The sequence below is a fragment of the Enhydra lutris genome, unplaced genomic scaffold, assembly GCF_002288905.1.
Source record: "Enhydra lutris kenyoni isolate GAN:26980312 unplaced genomic scaffold, ASM228890v2 scaffoldscaffold19, whole genome shotgun sequence".
Lineage (NCBI taxonomy): Eukaryota > Metazoa > Chordata > Mammalia > Carnivora > Mustelidae > Enhydra > Enhydra lutris.
In genome coordinates, this window is record NW_019154103.1 from 24,341,635 (window position 1) to 24,361,773 (window position 20,139).

General features: G+C 34.7%; 1 protein-coding gene across 1 annotated transcript in view; it reads right to left on the bottom strand.

The window, feature by feature from the left end:
* The window catches only part of LOC111148295 (ST8 alpha-N-acetyl-neuraminide alpha-2,8-sialyltransferase 4), a 96,875-nt gene that overhangs the window by 44,606 nt on the left and 32,130 nt on the right, over positions 1–20,139 (bottom strand). Inside the window, 1 exon segment of the mRNA XM_022504783.1 lies at positions 6,988–7,281. Coding sequence (XP_022360491.1) covers positions 6,988–7,281 — 294 coding nt within the window.

Genomic DNA, 20,139 nt, shown 5'->3' on the forward strand with positions numbered 1-20,139 from the left:
CCATCTGAGCCACCCAGGTGTCCCTTGGCTTAAATATTTTAATGCTTCATAATCATCATCAGGGGGTAAAGGATTCAACTCTAAATGTTTGAATATATTTTCCAGAATGACTGCAAACAAATCTAAAGTTTAAATTAATTATGCTCTTAATTAAGTATCTGAATAAAGGTAGAAGAATTACAATTAAGATATAAGATAATAGAGACAAGAACTAAAAGAGCAAACTTCCTGAAGTACCAACATCCAAAAAAAAAAAAAAAAAAAGAGGCAGAACACTACATATAATTCTAATGAAGAATTGGCAATTTATATATAACATGTTTATGCATATAAGGCATATAGCATATTTATGCATATAAGACATCATTTTAAAATATATTTATTTATCTATCTAATCTCTTTCCTTGGATAATTCTTAAGAAATTATCTATCAGGGGTGCCTGGGTGGCTCAGTGGGTTAAAGCCTCTGCCTTCAGCTCAGGTCACGATCTCAGGGTCCTGGGATCGAGCCCCACATCGGGCTCTCTGCTCAGCGGGGAGCCTGCTTCCTCCTCTCTCTCTGCCTGACCTCTCTGCCTACTTGTAATCTCTGTCAGTCAAATAAATAAATAAAATCTTAAAAAAAGAAAAAAGAAATTATCTATCACACTTGGTACTGGAACTAAGGACCTACTTTTTGCAGGATGATTTTTTTTTTTTCACCATGTTAAAAAATAAGAAACTAAAGTATAACCATCCCAGTCAATAAAACAACACTTGGTTATTATGAATCAAATTATAGTAATTATAAAAATAGGATTTTTTTTTGCTAAGACTAAATATTTTTTAAGATATATATTTTGAGGGGTGTCTGGGTGGCTCAGTGGACAGCCTGCTTCTCCCTATCCCTCTGTGGGCCGCTCTGCCTACTTGTGCTATCTCTCTATCAAATAAATAAATAAAATCTTCAAAAAACTCCCTATCTATCTATCTATCTATCTATCTATCTATCTATCTATTTTCACAGCCTGGATGGCTCAGTTGGTTAAGCATCAAACTCTTGTTTTGGCTCAGGTCATGACCTCAGGGTTGTGAGACTGAGCACCAGATCTAGCTCTGTGCTCACAGGGAGTCTGCCTGAGATTCTCTCTCTCCTTCTGCCTCTGCTCCCTTTCCCCACCCACATGCATTCACCTTCTCTCTCTCTAAAGTAAGTAAATAAATAAAATCTTAAAAATCATTTGTTGATCGGTCTTATCATTTAGAATTGTATCTTAAACAATGCCATTGGGCAAAATGTTTGTTTCAGGATATTTAGGCTGTTCGTTGATAATTTTATTATAAATGTAAAAGAACTTCGATTTTTTTATATCTTGTAGTCACATTTTTAAAGTTTCAACAAGTCACTTTAAAGTTTCAAACTCCTGTCTTCATTCTTAAAGTCTTATGAAAATTGCTCCATTTTTCACAAGGAAAATTACAGAATGATAATTAAAATATGTAATCATGTGTAGCTTTTGAAGAAATACACATTGAAAAGTTTGCAACCCCAACCACTTTAATACATTCATGTAGTCTCTTTAAATTGTAAATATTTTTTGTCTGTCCCCATTAGATTACCCTTTCATTATTTTGTAAGATTGTTTTAAAATTAAAATCTAGCTATAGTTTTTCCTTTTATTTTATTTAATATGGCTTGGGAAGAATGACCATTCATTAAAACATAATCTAAGAATCTCTTTTAATTTTTCAACTGATAGTTGTATTTTTAGGGCATTAAAAAAAACCCCACAATTAAATAGATGTTTAAAATTAGTTAAGCTATCAGAATTTTCAGAGAGGAAAAATATTTAAATAATGAAGCTTGGCCATATGAAAACTACCATTGTGTTAACCTTTTGCCTTGCAAATCACTTAAACTTTCTACCTGTAACTGCAGTACTTGGAGGGCCCTTCATGTTTTAACACAGTGATTATATGCATACTATACTGCATGCACTAGGTGTTCAAACCTTCTATTAGAGACAACAAACTCCAATAATCAACAGAGGCTATGAAATTCTCTAAATTATTTTCCTGAATTTTATTAACCACAGTGTTTCAGAGAGATGTAAAACAGATACTTAAAGAACAGCTCTTTGGGGAGTTTGCTCTTGCTTTCATATCATGTGGATCTTTGTCTCATCAGCATTCATACTTCCTTATTTCAGTAGTTTCAGTAGCCTTGTAGAGCACAAACATTATGTTGAAATGCTACATTGCATACATTATTAATTCCATAAATGAAATGACTTTTCACATATACCACGTGTACAAATTTCCAACGTATTTGTAAGGTGAAAGGCAACTCTAGAGCTACTTTGTATATCTTTTGTATATCCTGGTTTTTAGAATTTAATCGCTTGTCACTTGAGGGGGAGAATGTAGATATATAACCATTAGAGTAGCAAAGTTAAGTTCCTCCTGGAGATCCAAAATAAGTCTTGTTAAAAACACCTAAAGCACAGTAATCAAATGAATGTATACCATTAACTTCATTGGCGCTCAGAAGTTTGTTTGGCCTTGTTACTCTGGGATGAAATGCTTAGGAATTAGTGAAGTAGTTTATAATGGGTATGGAAGGAAAGTGGATAAAGCAAAACAAAAGAAGAGTATTGATGAACTACTTATTAAAAGGCTCTGCACTTTCTATATTTAGGAAAGTCTATAAAAAGCGTATATGAATTCACAGTTCTTTATCATGTAAAAATCTGTCTGGATTCTAATTTATTGAACATCCTCCATTTCAGCCATACCTCTTATTTTGTGTTTTGACATTGATAGCCAATGAAAATACAATTTAGGGAACAAAAGTACTAATTCCAACACTTACATGGAGAGGCAAAAGACCAGAATAGTCAACAAAATATTGATGGAGAAAAAGAAAGGCAGAGTATTGATACTACCTGACTTTAAGACTTACTCTAAAGCTAGCATAATCAAGGCAGCATGATGTTGGTGGAGAATAGGCAAACAGATCAACAGAACAGCTAAAGAACCCAGAAATAGATAAACAGATACACACACATATGGTCAACCAATGTTTGAGAAAGGAGCAAATGGAATACAATGGAGCAAAGATTTTTTTTTTTTTTTTTTTTTTTTAAGATTGTCCTGGTGCCGTCTTGTGCTGGAGGTTGCTAGGAGAACCCAGCCTGCGCATGTGCCGAAACCTTGCTCCTGTCCTCTGATGTGCGCCTCACAGGTGCCTCAGAGATAATCTTTTCAACAGATGGTGCTAGAACAACTAGACAACCACATATAAAGAAAAGAAACTAGACAGAGATCTTGTATCTGTCATAGAGATTAACTCAAAATAGATGATAGATCTAATTGTGAAATGCAAATCTATTCAACTCTTAGTAGATAGGGCACCTGGGTGGCCCAGTCTGTTAAATGTCTGCCTTCAGCTCAGGTCATGATTCCAAGGTCCTAGGACTGAGTCCCACATTGGGCTCCTTGCTCTGTGGGGAGCCTGCTTCTCCCTCTCCCCCCTGCTCATGCTCTCTGTCACTATCTCTATCTCCTTCAAATAAATAAATTCTTAAAAAAAAAAAGAAAGAAAGAAAGAAAAGAAAAGAACATAGAAGATCATCTAGATAACTTTGGGTTTGGCGATGACTTTTTAGATATATCACCAAAGGCACAATCCATGAAAGAAATAACTGATAAGCTGGACTTGATTAAAAATAAAATCTTACACTCTGTTGAAGACACTGCCAAGAGAATGAGAAGACAAGCCACAGACTGGGAGAAAATATTTGCAAAAAACATATCTAATAAAGGAGTGTTATCCAAAATATATATATTTAAAAAAACCCTCTTAAAGCTCAGCAGCAAGAAAACCAACAACCTGATTAAAAAATGGGCTGAACACCTGAACACACATCTCACTGAAGAAGAGATAAAGATGGCAAATACACATACTAAAAGATACTCTGCATCATATGTCATCAGAGAAGTACAAACTAAAACATCAATGAAATGGCACGACATAACTATTGGAAGGCCAAAATCCAGAACACTAAAAGCACCAACTGGGGAGGATGTGGAGGAACGGGAATTCTCATTCCTTACTTCCGAGAATATAAAATGGCATAACCACTCTGGAAATCAGTTTGGCAATTTCTTACAAAATTGAACATACTCCTATCATGAATCCAGCAATCATACTCTTTGGTATTTACCCAGATGAGTTAAAAACCATGTCCACCCCAAAAGCTGCACACAGATGTGTATAACAGCTTTGCCAAAATTCGGAAGCAACAAGTGAATGAATAAACAGACTGGTACATCCAGACAATGGAGTATTACTCAGTGCAAAAAAAAATAAGTATCAGGCCATGGAAAGACATGGAGGAACTTTAAGTGCTTACTGCTAAGTGCAAGAAGCCAATATGAAAAGGCTACATACTGTATGTATGATTCCTACTACACGACAGTTGAGAAAAGGCAAAAACAATAGAGACCATAAAAAAACAAACTGAACATAATTTTTTAAAAAAAGAACACAGTCAGTGGACATTATAACAGAAAACTACATAAAATCTAAATATATTAGATGAGTAAACATATCAATTATTATGATATATCAGCTCAATGGAAAACTGCTCAGCAATAAATGTGTACTTTGAAGGCAAAAACAAACGAACAGTTCTTGCCCTGAGCTAGTGGGTAGGGATGGATAATTAGGCTGAACACAGAGGACTTTCAGGAAAGCAAAACAACTCTGTATGATGCTGTAACGGTGGATATATGTTATTATACATCTGTCAAAACCCACAGAATGTACAAACTAAGAGCGAACTGTAGTATAAACTATGGACTTTGGATGATAATGTGTCAGCGTAGGCTCATCAGCTATAACCAGTGTACAGCTCTGGCGCAAGATGTTGATGATAGGGCTCTGCATGTGTGGGGGCAGGGATATGGGAAGTCTCCCCCCCCCTCCTTCCCTCCCTTTCAATTTTGCTGTGAACCTAAAACTGCTTTAAAAAATAATTTATTAAAAATAGTACTAAATCAGAGTAATCTTAAATTTTATTAGTTTCCAATAATCAAGGGGTACTTACTTCAAAATATTTGTTTTTAAATCTTACTAACCCATCACTGGAGTGTGCAGGTATATGTGTATGTGTGTGTCAGAGTGTGTCTGTGTATAAGATAAGACAATAAGAGCGTTATCTTTAAAATTTTCTCACACTCAAATGATATTCAACATTAACATGTCAAAAAATAAGACGTGTTCCTAGCAAGATGCTTTTATAAAGTTACCCTATTAAAAACACATTTTTTTTTCTTCAGAGTCAGATTACCAGGAAACTTTGTAATTAAAAAAAAAAATTACTTATCCTCCAAATGAATGTATTTTATCTTACTTTGTTGAAGCTTCATGTCAAACATCAAAAGAAGGCATGTTGAATAACCAAGATCTAATTATAAGAATGCAATTTAATTGTGTGCAGAATAACACGATCCAAAAAACTGTCTTGTCTCTTAACCAAGGAAATGGTAAATTCTGGAAGGAAAGTATCATAATAACAAAACAAACTGAAAACACCTTAGCCCAGCTCCAGTTACAGCATAGGAAGCAGACTATTTTTAACTCTCTCTTTGGAAACCTTTTTTCTTTTAGAACTTCCAGCCATTCTACTTAACTGGTCCCTTGAACTTGCCCTTCCTTTGCATGGCCACTGACTCTGTCCTACATCTTTATCACCTTATGAGTAAATTAATCAAAAAAAGTCTAATTGGTCTTCATACACCTAGCACCTCTTCTCGCTAATGCAGAGTTGGCTGTTACAAGATTTAGACTCCTAAATTCACCATATAACTGTGCCTTATGCAAAATAAAACTGATTCTTTTCCTAACCAGATCACGTTATTTTTCCAACTTTATATTCCAATGCTTCACAACAGACTCCATTATTTCACAAGTTTATTGTGTACTTAATTATGTCCTTGACTCTGTTCACTCTAATAATGCAATAATATTTCCTTCTGTTTGGTTTTCTCTGTCGCCATCTCCATCTCTCTGTTCCTGTCTCTGACTCCTTCTCTTTTTATTCCTGAAGAATAGCTATTCTGTTCTTCAAGTCTAGTTCAAATGTTAGACTTTTAAGTCTTCTTTGCTAACATGAAAACAAATTCTACACTCCTGACATATACCCCCTTACTATGTGTCTATGTCCTAGCTAGTTGTATATGGGTCTGTTTCTACTGTAGAACCTATGCATTCCTTTAATAAAGCAGTGATTGGCCTTCTTCATTTTTCTGTCTCCAATATCTAACAGTAGATATTCAGTAAGACAGGTTATTGCTTATTTTTGTATTACATATTTTTACACATTTATACATATGCATGCCTGAATTTGGCCTTTTGATCACTTGCACTTTCAAATAAATTCTATTTTTTAGGTTTTACATCTGAGATTGTATTAATAAAAGGGAAATGTTGACTGAATTCATAAAAATGGCATCTGTGATTTGTGGTGGGAGGAGCATTAAGGCATGTCGTCTCAGCCAGCCTTCTCTTTCTCTGGTAGGCCTTTTAACTACAGAAGGGACTTAATGGCTCCTTAAATACATCCAACATTTATTCTTCCACAGTACTGCCCAGCAGCCATTTAGCACTTCTGTTGGTAGCTTTCTTACCTGAAATTCATCAACAGTACTATGAATCCTTACTGGTCTCTTCAGCTCAGCAGAACATAAAAACCGGTAATTTGTTCATGACCACACATAAGCAAGTGCCAAGTTCAAATATTTGCTTTTTCAAGAAAGAGAGTGAGCTAAAATAATATGGTACAGAAACAAAATTCAAGTTGGTGAACCGAGTAGCCATTATTAAAAAAGTGGAAGCATATATCCATCGGAAAGATTTTACCGAGGCTCCCTCCTGTCTAGGGAAAATGTTTAGTTATGTGTTCCATTGTGCCAAGGACAGACTGGTCCTTTCCAGACACTTACCCTCTGACAGCATGAATAAGTCTCAATGATGGATAGGCAGTTCGCACTTTCAGTTTATTCTTAAGGATTAATGCATTAACCCACTCCACGTGCTTCTCTCCTCCTTTGACCATGAAAGCAGGGATCCAAAGGACACTGTCATTCAGCATGGAAAGTCTATGCACAAATTTTTCTCTGTCACTCTCATTCCGAAAGCCTCCAAATGCTCTTTGTACAACTGATGGGTTCATGGTAATAAAATCTGATTTAGTTCCCACATCTGCAGCAAACTCCACCACAGGGGCTAGATTACACCTGAAGAGGAAAAAAATTAACGGACAAATGAAAAATAAATACAAAACAGTCACTCCTAAAATGGTGCGCATCAAAAGAAGAATGGAGAACAAGCATTTTCTTTTCACCAGGTTGAGAAAAAAAAAAAAGATAATCTGCCTGGTAAAATTATATTTCAGAAAGTTACCACACATTCAGGAATACTGTCTTCAATAATGATGTGCTTCCCTAGTGTAGGGCTCAAATTGTCAGATTAATTGAACCTATTGTCTGAGAATACTCTTTGCTGTTTGTTATCTTCATAAAACCACATGATATGAATTCCATTCCTAAGAATTGGAACTTGATGTTCCAATCTGCACAACTTGTCAAGCTTAAGTAGTCTTAACAACTTTATAAACAAATCAAGTGAACGTGGCTTTTCTGTACCCTGAGGTCAACTGAAAGTATAATTCCTTATAGTATTTTCTACAAACATATTTGCAATTGCCCTCTACTGCCCTAAATGGGAAAGGAAAGTTAGAAAAGTGGAATTATCACATTTAATATGGCTTTTTGAGATGTTAAATAATTCAGAAAAGCCTTTACGACCAAGTATCTTTCTGTTCTTTTTGAGCACATCCTTACGATGCCTATTTTCCTTTGCTAACATGCCACATATGCCTTGTGCTTTGTGGAGGAGGGACAGAATCTGATGTCCTGTTCTTTCCACTGAAGCTCCAGGGCCTTACAAAGTGCTTACACCCGATTTTATTCTTGTGACCTGATTTCATTCTTATACTGAAAGGGAGCTCTGACAAGCACCTTGAATTTTGTCTTCAACCAATTTGTGATGCTTCTTTGATTCTACCACACAGATCTTTGGATTCTCAACATAAAAGATAGCTTAAAATATTTTTAATTTGCTAAAAACAAGGCAAGTTTTAGTTAGTTAATAAGTGAAAAGTCAGATTTGTAACAAACAAGAGTTTGCTAATTTGGAAAAAAATCATTTACATCTATTCAGTCTACGCCTTCAAGAAAACACACACGCACACATGCACACGATTTCTTTTTCTTTCCTTGTATCAGCCTTTAATGAAAAAGAGAAATAAACTGATTTATCTTTTCTGTATTTTTGCAGGTCTGACTGCATTATGAAAGTTTCTCACAATATTCTTCCTTGTGCTCTTTGCCACTTTAATTAAGCTCTCAAACAAGTTAGATTTAATTAGAGTAAATCTGCTATTAAAAATACTGGCTTGTATATCTTTCCTTATTTCTTTTAATTAATATATCTTATTACTTTCTAGATCTCTGACAGCATTTAGCCACCACAACAAACACCTCACACAATTAAGCAAAGTCTACATTATTTAGGACGAGGTCCTCAGAGAAAAAAAACAACAACAAAAAATAGCATATTATTTAGAAACAATTTTTTAAGTTATATATATTTAATTATACCCCCATATCATATGATACAGTTTTTGTTCTAGCCATGATCTGTACATTATATGACACTAGGTATTATTCATTCCCATCAGAGTAAGAGTATTATGAATGGGACTGCCTTGGGAAAATAGCTACATGTGAACAGAAGCCAAAATGAACATCTTACTGTGGAATTCACGGAAGATCGAGGACATGCTAATTTTTCAAGTCCAGAACTGTATTCCATACCAACTTTAAAAATAATCTAAAATTCTAACCAACTTAAATATGAGATGAATTTGGATACTGTGGGGAAAATGCATTTTGAACATCACTATTCCAGACACTTCTCCTTCCTCAGGTAAAAATAGACAACACTTGTTAACGTTAGAGTTAACATGATATAATCTTTCCACTAAAACAATTCCTCAGCAATTCTTTTCAGAGGATTTCTATATTAGACAAATACATCTATATTTCATTTTCTCTAGAACTATAAGAATAATCAGAGCCAACCTAGTTAAGCAGAACAAAAATAACATTCTACTGCATTATCTTTTCAAGGGGAAAAAAAGTCACTTGATTACATTTTTCATTACTTTTTCTTATCACTTATTGAAAAACGCCTTTACTCCCATGTTGGTTAACACTTCAGGATTTTAGGATTGACTTTTAGGATTGACTCAGCATGCTCCTAAAACATAACTGTCTGGCCACGTGTCTTTTAAGAACAAACAAGAGATTCATCAGTGAAATTGGATATTGAAAGACAGGTACTTTCCACTAGGAAGCAAAAGTAAACTAGAAGAATAAGAATATTTCTGGAGAACAGTATTGATCTGGGAGACAAACCAATGTATATGATGCAAAGAATGCTAAATGATTGTATTGATAACTAAAAGAGCACTAGGAGATCAAAGAGTAATTGATTCACATGAACTTGACTGAAGAGTTTTTATGACCTAAGCATAGCCCAATCAAGCTTTGTGAGGGATGGAAACAGAGGTACTGAAAATAGCATGACAGAGGGACACATCCTAAAATATAATGTATGCTAGCTCTAGGAATCCAGTATATTCGTTTTCCTTGGGATTATTATGTCTAATTTTTCACTGGAAGGAAAGATTAACATTGTGTCCACATGTGGTCAGTGAATTAACTACTCTGTAGTTGAGTCAGATATTTAGTCATATAATTAGCTGAATGCCACATAATCAGGGCAAGCATTAAGAAACCCAAAATAACCAACCAGCTGTGTCACACTCCAGCAATTCAGTAGACTTATTGTGAACTTCATAGCGTTACTAGTAGTAAACTGCTGATTGAGCAAGATTATGAATAGATGTGCAATCAAACATTCTTCCTCTTTCTCTTTAAAAACCTTCTTAGGGATTATAATACTCAAAAGTATCCAGGATGTGTAGTAAGCATTTATGAATTAACATATTATTTCACATGTTATTCTTAATCCCATAAAACTGATGAGTGGCAAATTTTTAAATGATGGATTTTTGTAAGTCAAAACTATGGAGTACATAAGAGTATTTAAGACATTCAACCTCTATTTCTTTGGCCACATTAAATTTTCATACTGTCCAACTATTTTTGACATATCAAAAACATGAAAACATATATTCAGAATTAGGAATGTAGGCCAAACCCCTGTTTACTCTAAGCTGTCCAATTTTAAATTTATTTGTGTTTATTTTCCATCATTAAAAACCTGCAGGAATGTACTCTAGACCTCTGAAATTTCTTCTGTGATCACACACCAGATGGGATCGCCTCTCAACATTTCTTTTACACAGAACTGAAGATAGAAACGTTCATTTCTTTTAAGGCTATATAAAATGTTTTAAAGTAATTTTCATTTTAATTCATTTAAGTTTTTTAAGAAAAGAACTGCTTATTTCGTGTATAACACCTAAGGAATTCCCTAGGAAGATGTGTCTCTTAGGTGTGTCAACATTCTCTGCATTTCCCTTAAGTATCAGCTCAACAGTCAAGCAACTAGGAGGTCCCTCTTCCAATAGCTCAGCAGATAGGTCTTGAGAGTTCATTGTGCAAATACTATATACTAAATGCTCAGAACTCATTTTCCAACTATTTTACTATTTGTGCTATTTTACAATGATATAATCTGGCCAAAAAATAATCTTGACCATTATTTAGTCATATCAGTAAGATAATGTTCATTCATTTAGCCATGCGTTTATTCATCCCATAATGTGTGTTATACACTTATGCTAGCTATAGCATACTAAGTCATCTGAGATGCTAAGGTAAGACCTTAGTATATCACAGTGTGCACTGTAATACAGGAGGTTGTTAATTACTTCTTTACACATATAACACAGATTAAATGAGAAGAAAACAATAATGAGTAAGTTACAGACCACTCTATTGTTTTTCACCACTTAATGTTTAAACAACTTCCAAACACCTCATTAACACCCTTTTACTCTTTTGGCCAGTCTCACTGTATGTGTATTTCTCTGTATTAACACTGAAATCTTTCAGCCTTAGCCATCGTTACCAAGAGAACCACATTTAACAACAGACCATGAAATGGGAGATAGCCTCTTCTCTTTTCTCCCCCCAGGGGAAGCTTATGGTTTCTAACTGCTCTCTTCCTGCTTTTGAGCTTGAAGAGCCAAGAGAACAAAGACTCTGATACCTGCCCTCTGCCCACACCCCCCAGGTTTTGTGGTTAATCTCTCCCAGTGGCTAGGGGAAGCTAAAATACGCAGCCTATTAGTTTTTCTGACTTTCTCAAGTGAGCGTAGTAGGCCCTAAATAGATCTGAAACCAGTATTTTTTGCAATGCTTTGAGGTAAGGAGTTGTATTATCTCCACTTCGGAGATGAGAAACCAAGGTCAGAGTGGTTAAGAAACATGTCCAAGGACACAGTGCATATAAAAGAAAAGCACAACTCTTTAAGAATGACTTTAGGACAGGAGTTTTCATTGACACTGCTTACACATGTGATTTGGTTCAGAACCAGAGGAAATGTCAGTATGTTCATGCTTCACCCCAACCTTCCTGTAGGAGAAAGAGTGCAGATTCCTAGGATTTAAGCATATTACACAAGTCCACTTCGCCATGATGTTCCCCAAATCCTCTGAGCAGTTATTAAGCAAAGGGTTTTAAGTATCTAAACCATAAAAATAATACTTACACCTCAGATATCTTGAAGGAGAGGATTTTTAAAATGCTGACAAAAGGATTCAATACCAAATTGATGTGATGTTTTGAAATATGAAGCATAGGATTATTAGTTAATTTATACATGGCATACCATTATGTAGTAAACAAAGTGCAAGAAAAAAGAGATAAAATATGTTGAAGATCTGCACTGCAGTGTGGTGAATGGCTACAGAAATACAGAAACACACATACACATATCACATTTTATGCTTGCTGATCAGTAACAATTAATGAAATGCTCAACTTGACAGAAATAAATACAAATGACACTTATGTCATGAAAATAATTAAGTGACAAAACAGAAGAGGAAATATTTTCACAAACCCAGATTTGTTTACATTACTGGCAAAGGTGGGAAGAACAGTGCCCTATTATTTCTAGGGAAATCACAGAATAAAAAAAAATTTTCAAACTCATTCTAAAAGACAAAGATGAATACTGAGAATTGTGTTAGGCTATGTCATTCCCACATTTCTGCCAAAACCAAAGTGGAGTTATCGAGCAAAGTTGCTAAAACTACACAGATTTTATTTAATGACTTAGTTTTTTGGGGTGAGGGATGGGGAAGCTATGCTAATGAATGGATATGTTGTGCTGAAATCAAATAAAATATTACAAATGTACCTACTATGTATTCAATTATAGCTTAAACTTTAAGAATAAAAGGTATTTAGGTTAGTTTCTGCCCTCAGCCACCGTTTAAATGGTAGCTATGTGGGCACTGCTGTTCACATCCCAATCAGTGTGACCTCAGACAAGTTAAACTCTCTGAGATCCAACTTTTTCTATAAATCAGGCTATTAACATTGACTAAAATGCAACTGAGAAAATTAAATAAACACAATATCTGAATTTCCTCTCAGCATTGCTTTGTTAGAGTTGGTAATAATTATTAGCTAATGGTAATAATTTTTTTTAAATGCCCTTTGCTTTTGCAACCTACTGTGAGAGACAAAAAGAATGGATACAGAGAAATTAAAGAGTGTGTCAGAAAGAAAAAACTTACAGAGCAAGAGTGCGGGGTGGGGGGGTAAAAAAAAAGGTTTATTTATAGCACACTTAACAAACCATTTTGTCTGGAATTCAGCCATCTCCCCCTGCCCCCCCCCAAAACTAATTGGGATTTGAATGGTTGATTTAATGACTGATGAAGAACCTCTTGAACATTAGACAAAACAAGTCTATCTTCATAGGCAATATGAAAAATAGAGAAACTCATAGACATGGCCAAGTGTACTTAAGAAAGAGAATATGACACATATATTCAGGAAAAACTAGAATAAAGTTCTGCAATTAGGACTTTGACACAATTCTTATATAAAGTAGTGAAGATCTTTCATTATGACAGTAAGAAGAATAATAGCTAAGTTTTACTGAGTACTTATTATGTGCCAGAAATTGTTCTATTTGCTTGGCATGTAATATCATATGCAGGTCTCAAGCTAATCCCATGAGACAGGCACTATCATTATGCTTCTCCATTGATGAATAAACTGAGTTGTGGTAAGCTGTATGCATTTACAAAGCTTGTAAGGAGTAAAGAAAGGTTTTAAGCTCTTCATATTGTGCAGCTATTAATTCATGTGAATGTAAAGGAAGAACTAGACAAACAAATTCAGCCAGATATCTTGGTCTCAAGTTCAGTTGCATTTAAATGTGATACAGCCGTGTCTATCATCTCAGTGAGTTCACTGATTGGCGTGTCTGGTCTGAAGGTCTGGCTGGCTAAGGGAAGTGAGGAAGTCACATCCCTCCTCACTCTCCTGTAAACACTCTTCACCAAAGGTGGGGGTTGGATGGGAGAACATGACAGACCCAGCATTCTGAGGTTACTCCTTGGCAGCAAGGATATATAAATAGCTGTGCTCCTCTGAAAAACCACCTAAGCAAGTAAACATGAAAAGGATGAGAAGGGGGGGAGGTTAGTTCTGAGATTTCCTACCAGAAGATTATTGAAGGAAGGTGAGGTAATTCAAATGTGATGTACATAAACTAAGGAAGGAAAGGGAGGGAGGGAGGAAGAAATGAAGGAAGGAGGGGAAAATGGAAGGAAAGAAGACAGCAGAGAGATGGTATCATTTAAAAGCACAGGACAAAAATTCAAAATGAGACCCTATGGTAAAATTCTTGGACTACATTTTATTTCTCTAAAATAGGGAAATTGTCCTAGGTGAGAATGAGAAGTAAAGTTTAATTTTGAGTTTAATTTTGAAATAAATACACCAAACTATTCAGGTGTTCATTTTCTTTTTCTACCGAAGCTTTATTTCATAAAAAGTGTTCTCATTATGAAAAACTACATATGAACAAGTGTTATGGCTGAAAGGACAAATATCCTCAATGTTCCTTAAAATAATGAGAGGATACTAAAATGATCTCAAAGTAATATAGAGAGTACTAGAAGGCTATCAGTAATTTTAACAAATTTAAATGTAATATAAAATACAAATATCTCGAGGCACCTGGGTGGCTCCTTGGTTAAGCATCTGCCCAAGGAGCCACCCAGCATCTGCCTTCACCTCAGGTCATGATTTCAGGGTCCTGGGATAAGCCTCTCCTTTGGTTCCCTGTTCAGTGGGGAGTCTGCTTCTCCCTCTCCCACTGCTCCCCCTACTCATGCTCTCTCTGTCACAAATAAGCAAAATAAATAAATAAATAAATAAATAAATCTAAAAAAAAACCCCAACAAACAAATATCTCCTCTTATATAAAGCAGTTTAAAAAAGGCCTAAATATGCAAACTTATTCCAAGACTTTAGTTCTGGACAATATTTTGACTCAACACGCCTCTGCCTAGACGCCCACAGTCAACTCTAGCATATGAAGAGACAAGAGTCTGGGAGATCAGGAAGGGTGGAGAGTCAGCTTTTCACTCTGCCATTTTTAATCAATTCTCAAACTTGACGTTTGTCATGCTTCCTCTTGGAGCCTACCTCATTTTGAGTAGTACGAATACTTATAAGTCATTACCTATTTTCAAGAAAGAATAAAAAAATAAAAGGAATAAAGGGAACAACAGGGAAGTAAAGAGAAAAGAAAGACATTGGAAGGACAATGACTTAAAAATATATTTTTTCTCAAGTAAGAAAAACTCTCCCAGCCTCTGGCTGTCAATGCATGGTTGTCTGTACTAAACAATACATTGGAAGGAGTTTTGACTGCTGTTCTCCATCTGGGGCTTGATAATATACTTATAAAAGTTTATAAACTTACTGAGCATTGTTAAAAAAACCTGTCATTATACTACACAGATTTTAAAGGAATTTAAATATAATTTACTAATGTCAGCCTTTCTCATAATTAAGAATTTGCATATGATTGCTTTCTTTTTCATAAAAATAAATATGGAATACAGATAGGGTAGTGACACTAATATTTACTTCAATTATTGTAAATGTTGTTTCTTGAAATTGCATATAGAATGAATACTAAGCAACCCATCTAAATGTTTCCTTTGCAATTAAAAAAATAATCATTTTTATTTCTCTGAAGAGGGTGTACAGAGAAAATTATGGCAGTTGTTGAGAAATTCCCTATTCATTGTCTTGAATAAAAAACAAAACAACAAAAAACAAACAAAACAGAACAAAACACACCATGACTGGTATATCTAAGACTAGGGGGGTTGCAAACCAAGTAAGAATTCTTAAGAATATATGCTCATGGAGCACCTGGGTGGCTCAGTGAGTTAGAGCCTCTGCCTTTGGCTCAGGTCATGATCCCAGAGTCCTGGGATCAAGCCCCACATCAGGCTGTCTGCTCAGCAGGGAGCCTGCTTCTCTTCCTCTCTCTCTGCCGCCTCTCTGCCTACTTGTGATCTCTGTCAAATAACTAAATAAAATATTTAAAGAGAAAAAAAAAAGAGTACTCTTTTCATAATCAGGGGAACTGGGCCACTCCACTGATGAGTGGTTGCTGAACACTCACTATTGTTTTACGGAGGGAAGAACTGATTCAGCATGAAATTATGTCCTTAAAAATCATGTTGTGCATTAAAAAGAAACAAACAGGATTCATGAAATATTATGGCTGATATTTTCACCATTCATGCCAGAAAACCATGGCAGAAAAACCATAACTTTTTCTCTTTGCACTTCATGGTGTTAATAAACAATATACATTGTGGTCATTTCAGAGGCTTGGGAAACACATCTGAGTTTTTGAACTTTTAGTGATTACACTATCAAACTTGTCACAGCAACAGAGCTTTGACATTTAATTTTCTCATTTAAGAAAATAAAAAATAAAAATATTTTGATTTGTCGTTATAAATTATGAATATATTTTTCTTTCATTTTTTGAAAGTATAACCAAAGGTTGAAAAATGATTTCTAATTAGTATGTATGATTTATTCAACACTTGGTCCTGGAAAGACAGGTGGTATAATGCTCAGAGGATTTAGGCATTCTGGTACCAATCAAGTATACAGAAATATTGTCAAATTTATGATTGAATAAAAATGAATGTTTTATCTCCTGATATAACAGAATAGGACAAGGCACCTTCACATTCATTAAATCATATTTATTCTAAGTAGAACTTTCTCATACTCTATTTTATTTATTTTAATTTTATTTTTATTATTTTTTAAAAGATTCTATTTATTTATTTGACAGAGAGAGACACAGAGAGAGAGGGAACACAGGCAGGGAAATGTGAGAAGCAGCAGGCTTCCCTCGGAGTAGGGAGCCTGATGCGGGGCTCCATCCCAAGACCCTGGGATCATGACCTGAGCCAAAGGCAGACACTTAATGACTGAGCCACCCAGGTGCCCCTCATACTCTATTTTAGTAGAAAGTCACATTCTGACTGGGCTGAAAGGCCTTCATCTCCATAATTGTTTTATCCTCCGTATCTGATTCAAAAAGTTCCTTTCAGAAGATCTCTCCTGAATATATTTTTTTCTATTCCTACTGATATTTTCTCAGCTTAGCTTATGTACGACTATGTCTCTTTCAACTATTGTTGCAACAATTTGTTAATTATTTTCAAACTATTAGATAGACCCACAGGTGGATCATGAATTGTATTTAGGGTCACTGATCAGCAATTTTTAAAGAATATGAAAGAACAGAATGGATTATAATTGAAAACAACAGTGTTTCCGACACATAATTTTATGAAAATTTGTTGAAGTGTGTGTGTGTGTGTGTGTGTGTGTGTGTGTGTGTGTGTGGTGTAATAGTAACAGCAATGGAAGCAGTAGTAGGAGTGTAACATGATGTAAGTTCTATTTCTTACTATGCATCTTTATTAAATAGAATTGAAAAACACTGCTCTAACCAGTTCTTTAACACAGACTCCATATTATTCTGCTTCAAAGATGTTATCATCTTGTTAAAATGCACATTTTTAAAATTTTTAAAAAATTGTTTAATGTAAATTCAATTAGCTAACACATAGTACATCATTAGTTTTTTTTTATTTCTTTTCAGTGTAATAGTATTCATTGTTATGCACCACACCCAGTGCTCCATGCAATATAAAATGCACATTTGATCACACTGCCATCCTAATCAAAAAATCTTTAGTGATATCAGTCCAGGGTTTTCATAACTTGTCCCTACCCTTACTTTTCATAATTTTCTTTCCACAAGCCCACTGCCTATCATAGATCTGAGTGGCTACAGACCACTCCATGTAGTCTATGTCTTTTCTATGTCCCTTTATTTATGATGATGTTTCTGCCTGAAATGACCTCCCTCTCCAAGACCACTGCATTGTTCTAAAATATTTACTCATATCTTTTTTCTACCAGACATGAAAAGCTATCATCATATTTAGTTGCTTGCATTGGGTTCACATCTTTAATGAAATTAGTAGAGCCACCATAATAATAATGAGATTATTATTATTATTATTATTATTATACTCTTTGTATTCTGTGTATGTGAACTGGTTACCTGTGTACGGGTATTTGATCTCTCAGTCTTTTAAGAACACTGCTGATGCTCTAAATTAGAACCTGAACACACACAGTGCTGAGTCAGAGGTTAACCCAACTCTGGAAAATGGGCAATTTTGCTTGACTATTTCACCATTTAATGGGGACAGGCTCTTCTGGGCTTGTGATGATACACACCAAAGAATCTAGACTGGGCCCTCAGGCTGTCAGTTTGTGAACTCTGCACCAAATCTCCTGATACCTGTACAATCACTTCAATTTTTATTTTTAACATGTTAGTTGTGTTACACATATTAAAGATGTCTCAGTAGAAATATGATATAGTGTATGTTTTAGAGTTGAGCTAAGGAAAACAAAAGGTGCAGTATTAATAAGTATGTGTTAAGCTGAAAACCGGGTTTCAACTGTAACTGTTAAAATATTAACTGTTAGAAATCATGCTAGTTAAAACAGACCAATATTGAAATAAAAATCATCATTTTAAGTTAGAATTATTTAACCTGAAACAAGAAAGGTTATCTGTTCCACTGATGTACCTATTTTAGGTAACTGATGTTTCCTGTAAGCAAAACCATTGTCATTCAAAACAAGTTAGGAAGACTGGAGAAGTTCTAAAGTCATAGTGTTTTTTTCATTCTGATTTTTTAAAACAACTCTAAATCAGAATTTACTCAGAAGAGTTAGCACATGGGGATTAGTGGAAACAAGAAACTACAGTGTTTATTGTTCTTCCAATTGTTAGGATTCCTCCTCCTTTATTAATATATAACAACTTTCAGTTTGTGGTTTGTAAAAATGAAACTCCCAGTTCTCCCTTAACCAAATAGTGTTCTGCTTTTTAATGTAAAATACTGAGGCAAGCTTAAAAGTCTATTATGCATTAAAATTGCCCAAGACTTAGAAATATCTTCATCAGGTAACTAAAGAATAGATCAGAAATATCATAAACAGAAAAGGTTCCAAATTAAGCATTCCAATATTAATAGTTCTCTTCCAAGTTACATAAAGAAGGTCACACCTGGGGAATTTGAAAAATTGAAGTGAAGGCCAAGTTATGCATATATACATGTTAAAAAACTAAGGATTATTATTAATGATCCTGATCATTGAAACTAAAAGGCACCAAAAGCACATTGACACAATACTTTGATAAGACGATGTGCAAAAAGAATAAAGACAAGAATATCCATAAATATACAACATTCTTGGAAAGGGAATTATTGTTCCTGTTCCACATAGAACTGTCTTAAAACTTAGTTCCATTTATTTTTATAATTAATTCCTTCTGTCTCACTGGCAGCAACACTTTGTTCTTAGCTCTATGGTTACAGTACCTGTACTACTTTCTTACCCCTCTATCTCCTCCACCAGACTGCAAACTCCAAACAGAACGGACCATGTAATGTATCTTTATTTCCCCTAATATCTACGGCAGTCCCTCAGGATTTGGCGTCTACTGGCTGCTTGATAACTGTTTGTTGAATAAAATAGTATTTGTTGAAATAATGTGACAAATTAATGGAACTACTGTTTATATTTTTAAACTTCAAGTAACTGTTTTTATTTTTTTAAATCATCATATTTAAGAGCCATCCATTTAAGCCAAAGATGACATCAGAACTCAAAAAATAATTATGGGACTCTAAGTTTGAACTTCGTTCCTGAACAAGTGATGAGTCACAGTAAAAAAAATCATTCTCAGGTTTTTATTAGATCACCATGCTTTTGACATGTTGTTCAATCTGATAATCTATTTAATTCATTAAATATAAGAGCTATCAGTTATTGCCTTTTGTCATATATCATTTATATCTAAGTTATTCAAATTTTATAGAACATTCATATAATAATGCTATCTGTAATCATGTTTTACAAATGAGGAGGTAAAATCTTCAGTTTACACATCTTCAAGCTGGGATTTAAACTCAGCCTTGAATCTAACATACTGCAAATTCAAGACAGTCACACTTGTGGTGAGCATAGCATAATGTATAAACTTGTTGAATCACTATGCTGAACACTTGAAATTAATGTAATGTTATGTGTCAACTGTACTTAAATAAATAAATAAATAAACAAACAGGAAGGTACAAAATAAAACTGAGGTAAATGAAACAAAACAACATGAATCCAAAATTTATAGCACAAGACCAAAGTTTCAAATGATTCTGATTATCCAAAACACATATTCTCTCTTACACACACACGTACACACACACACTATGCTTGTCATTAATGAGAAAACACTCAAAACTACAGACTACAAAACTCTGTAAGTTGAGGTTTTATGTATTGTTTAAACACACACACACACACACACACACACACACACACACACACACACACACACA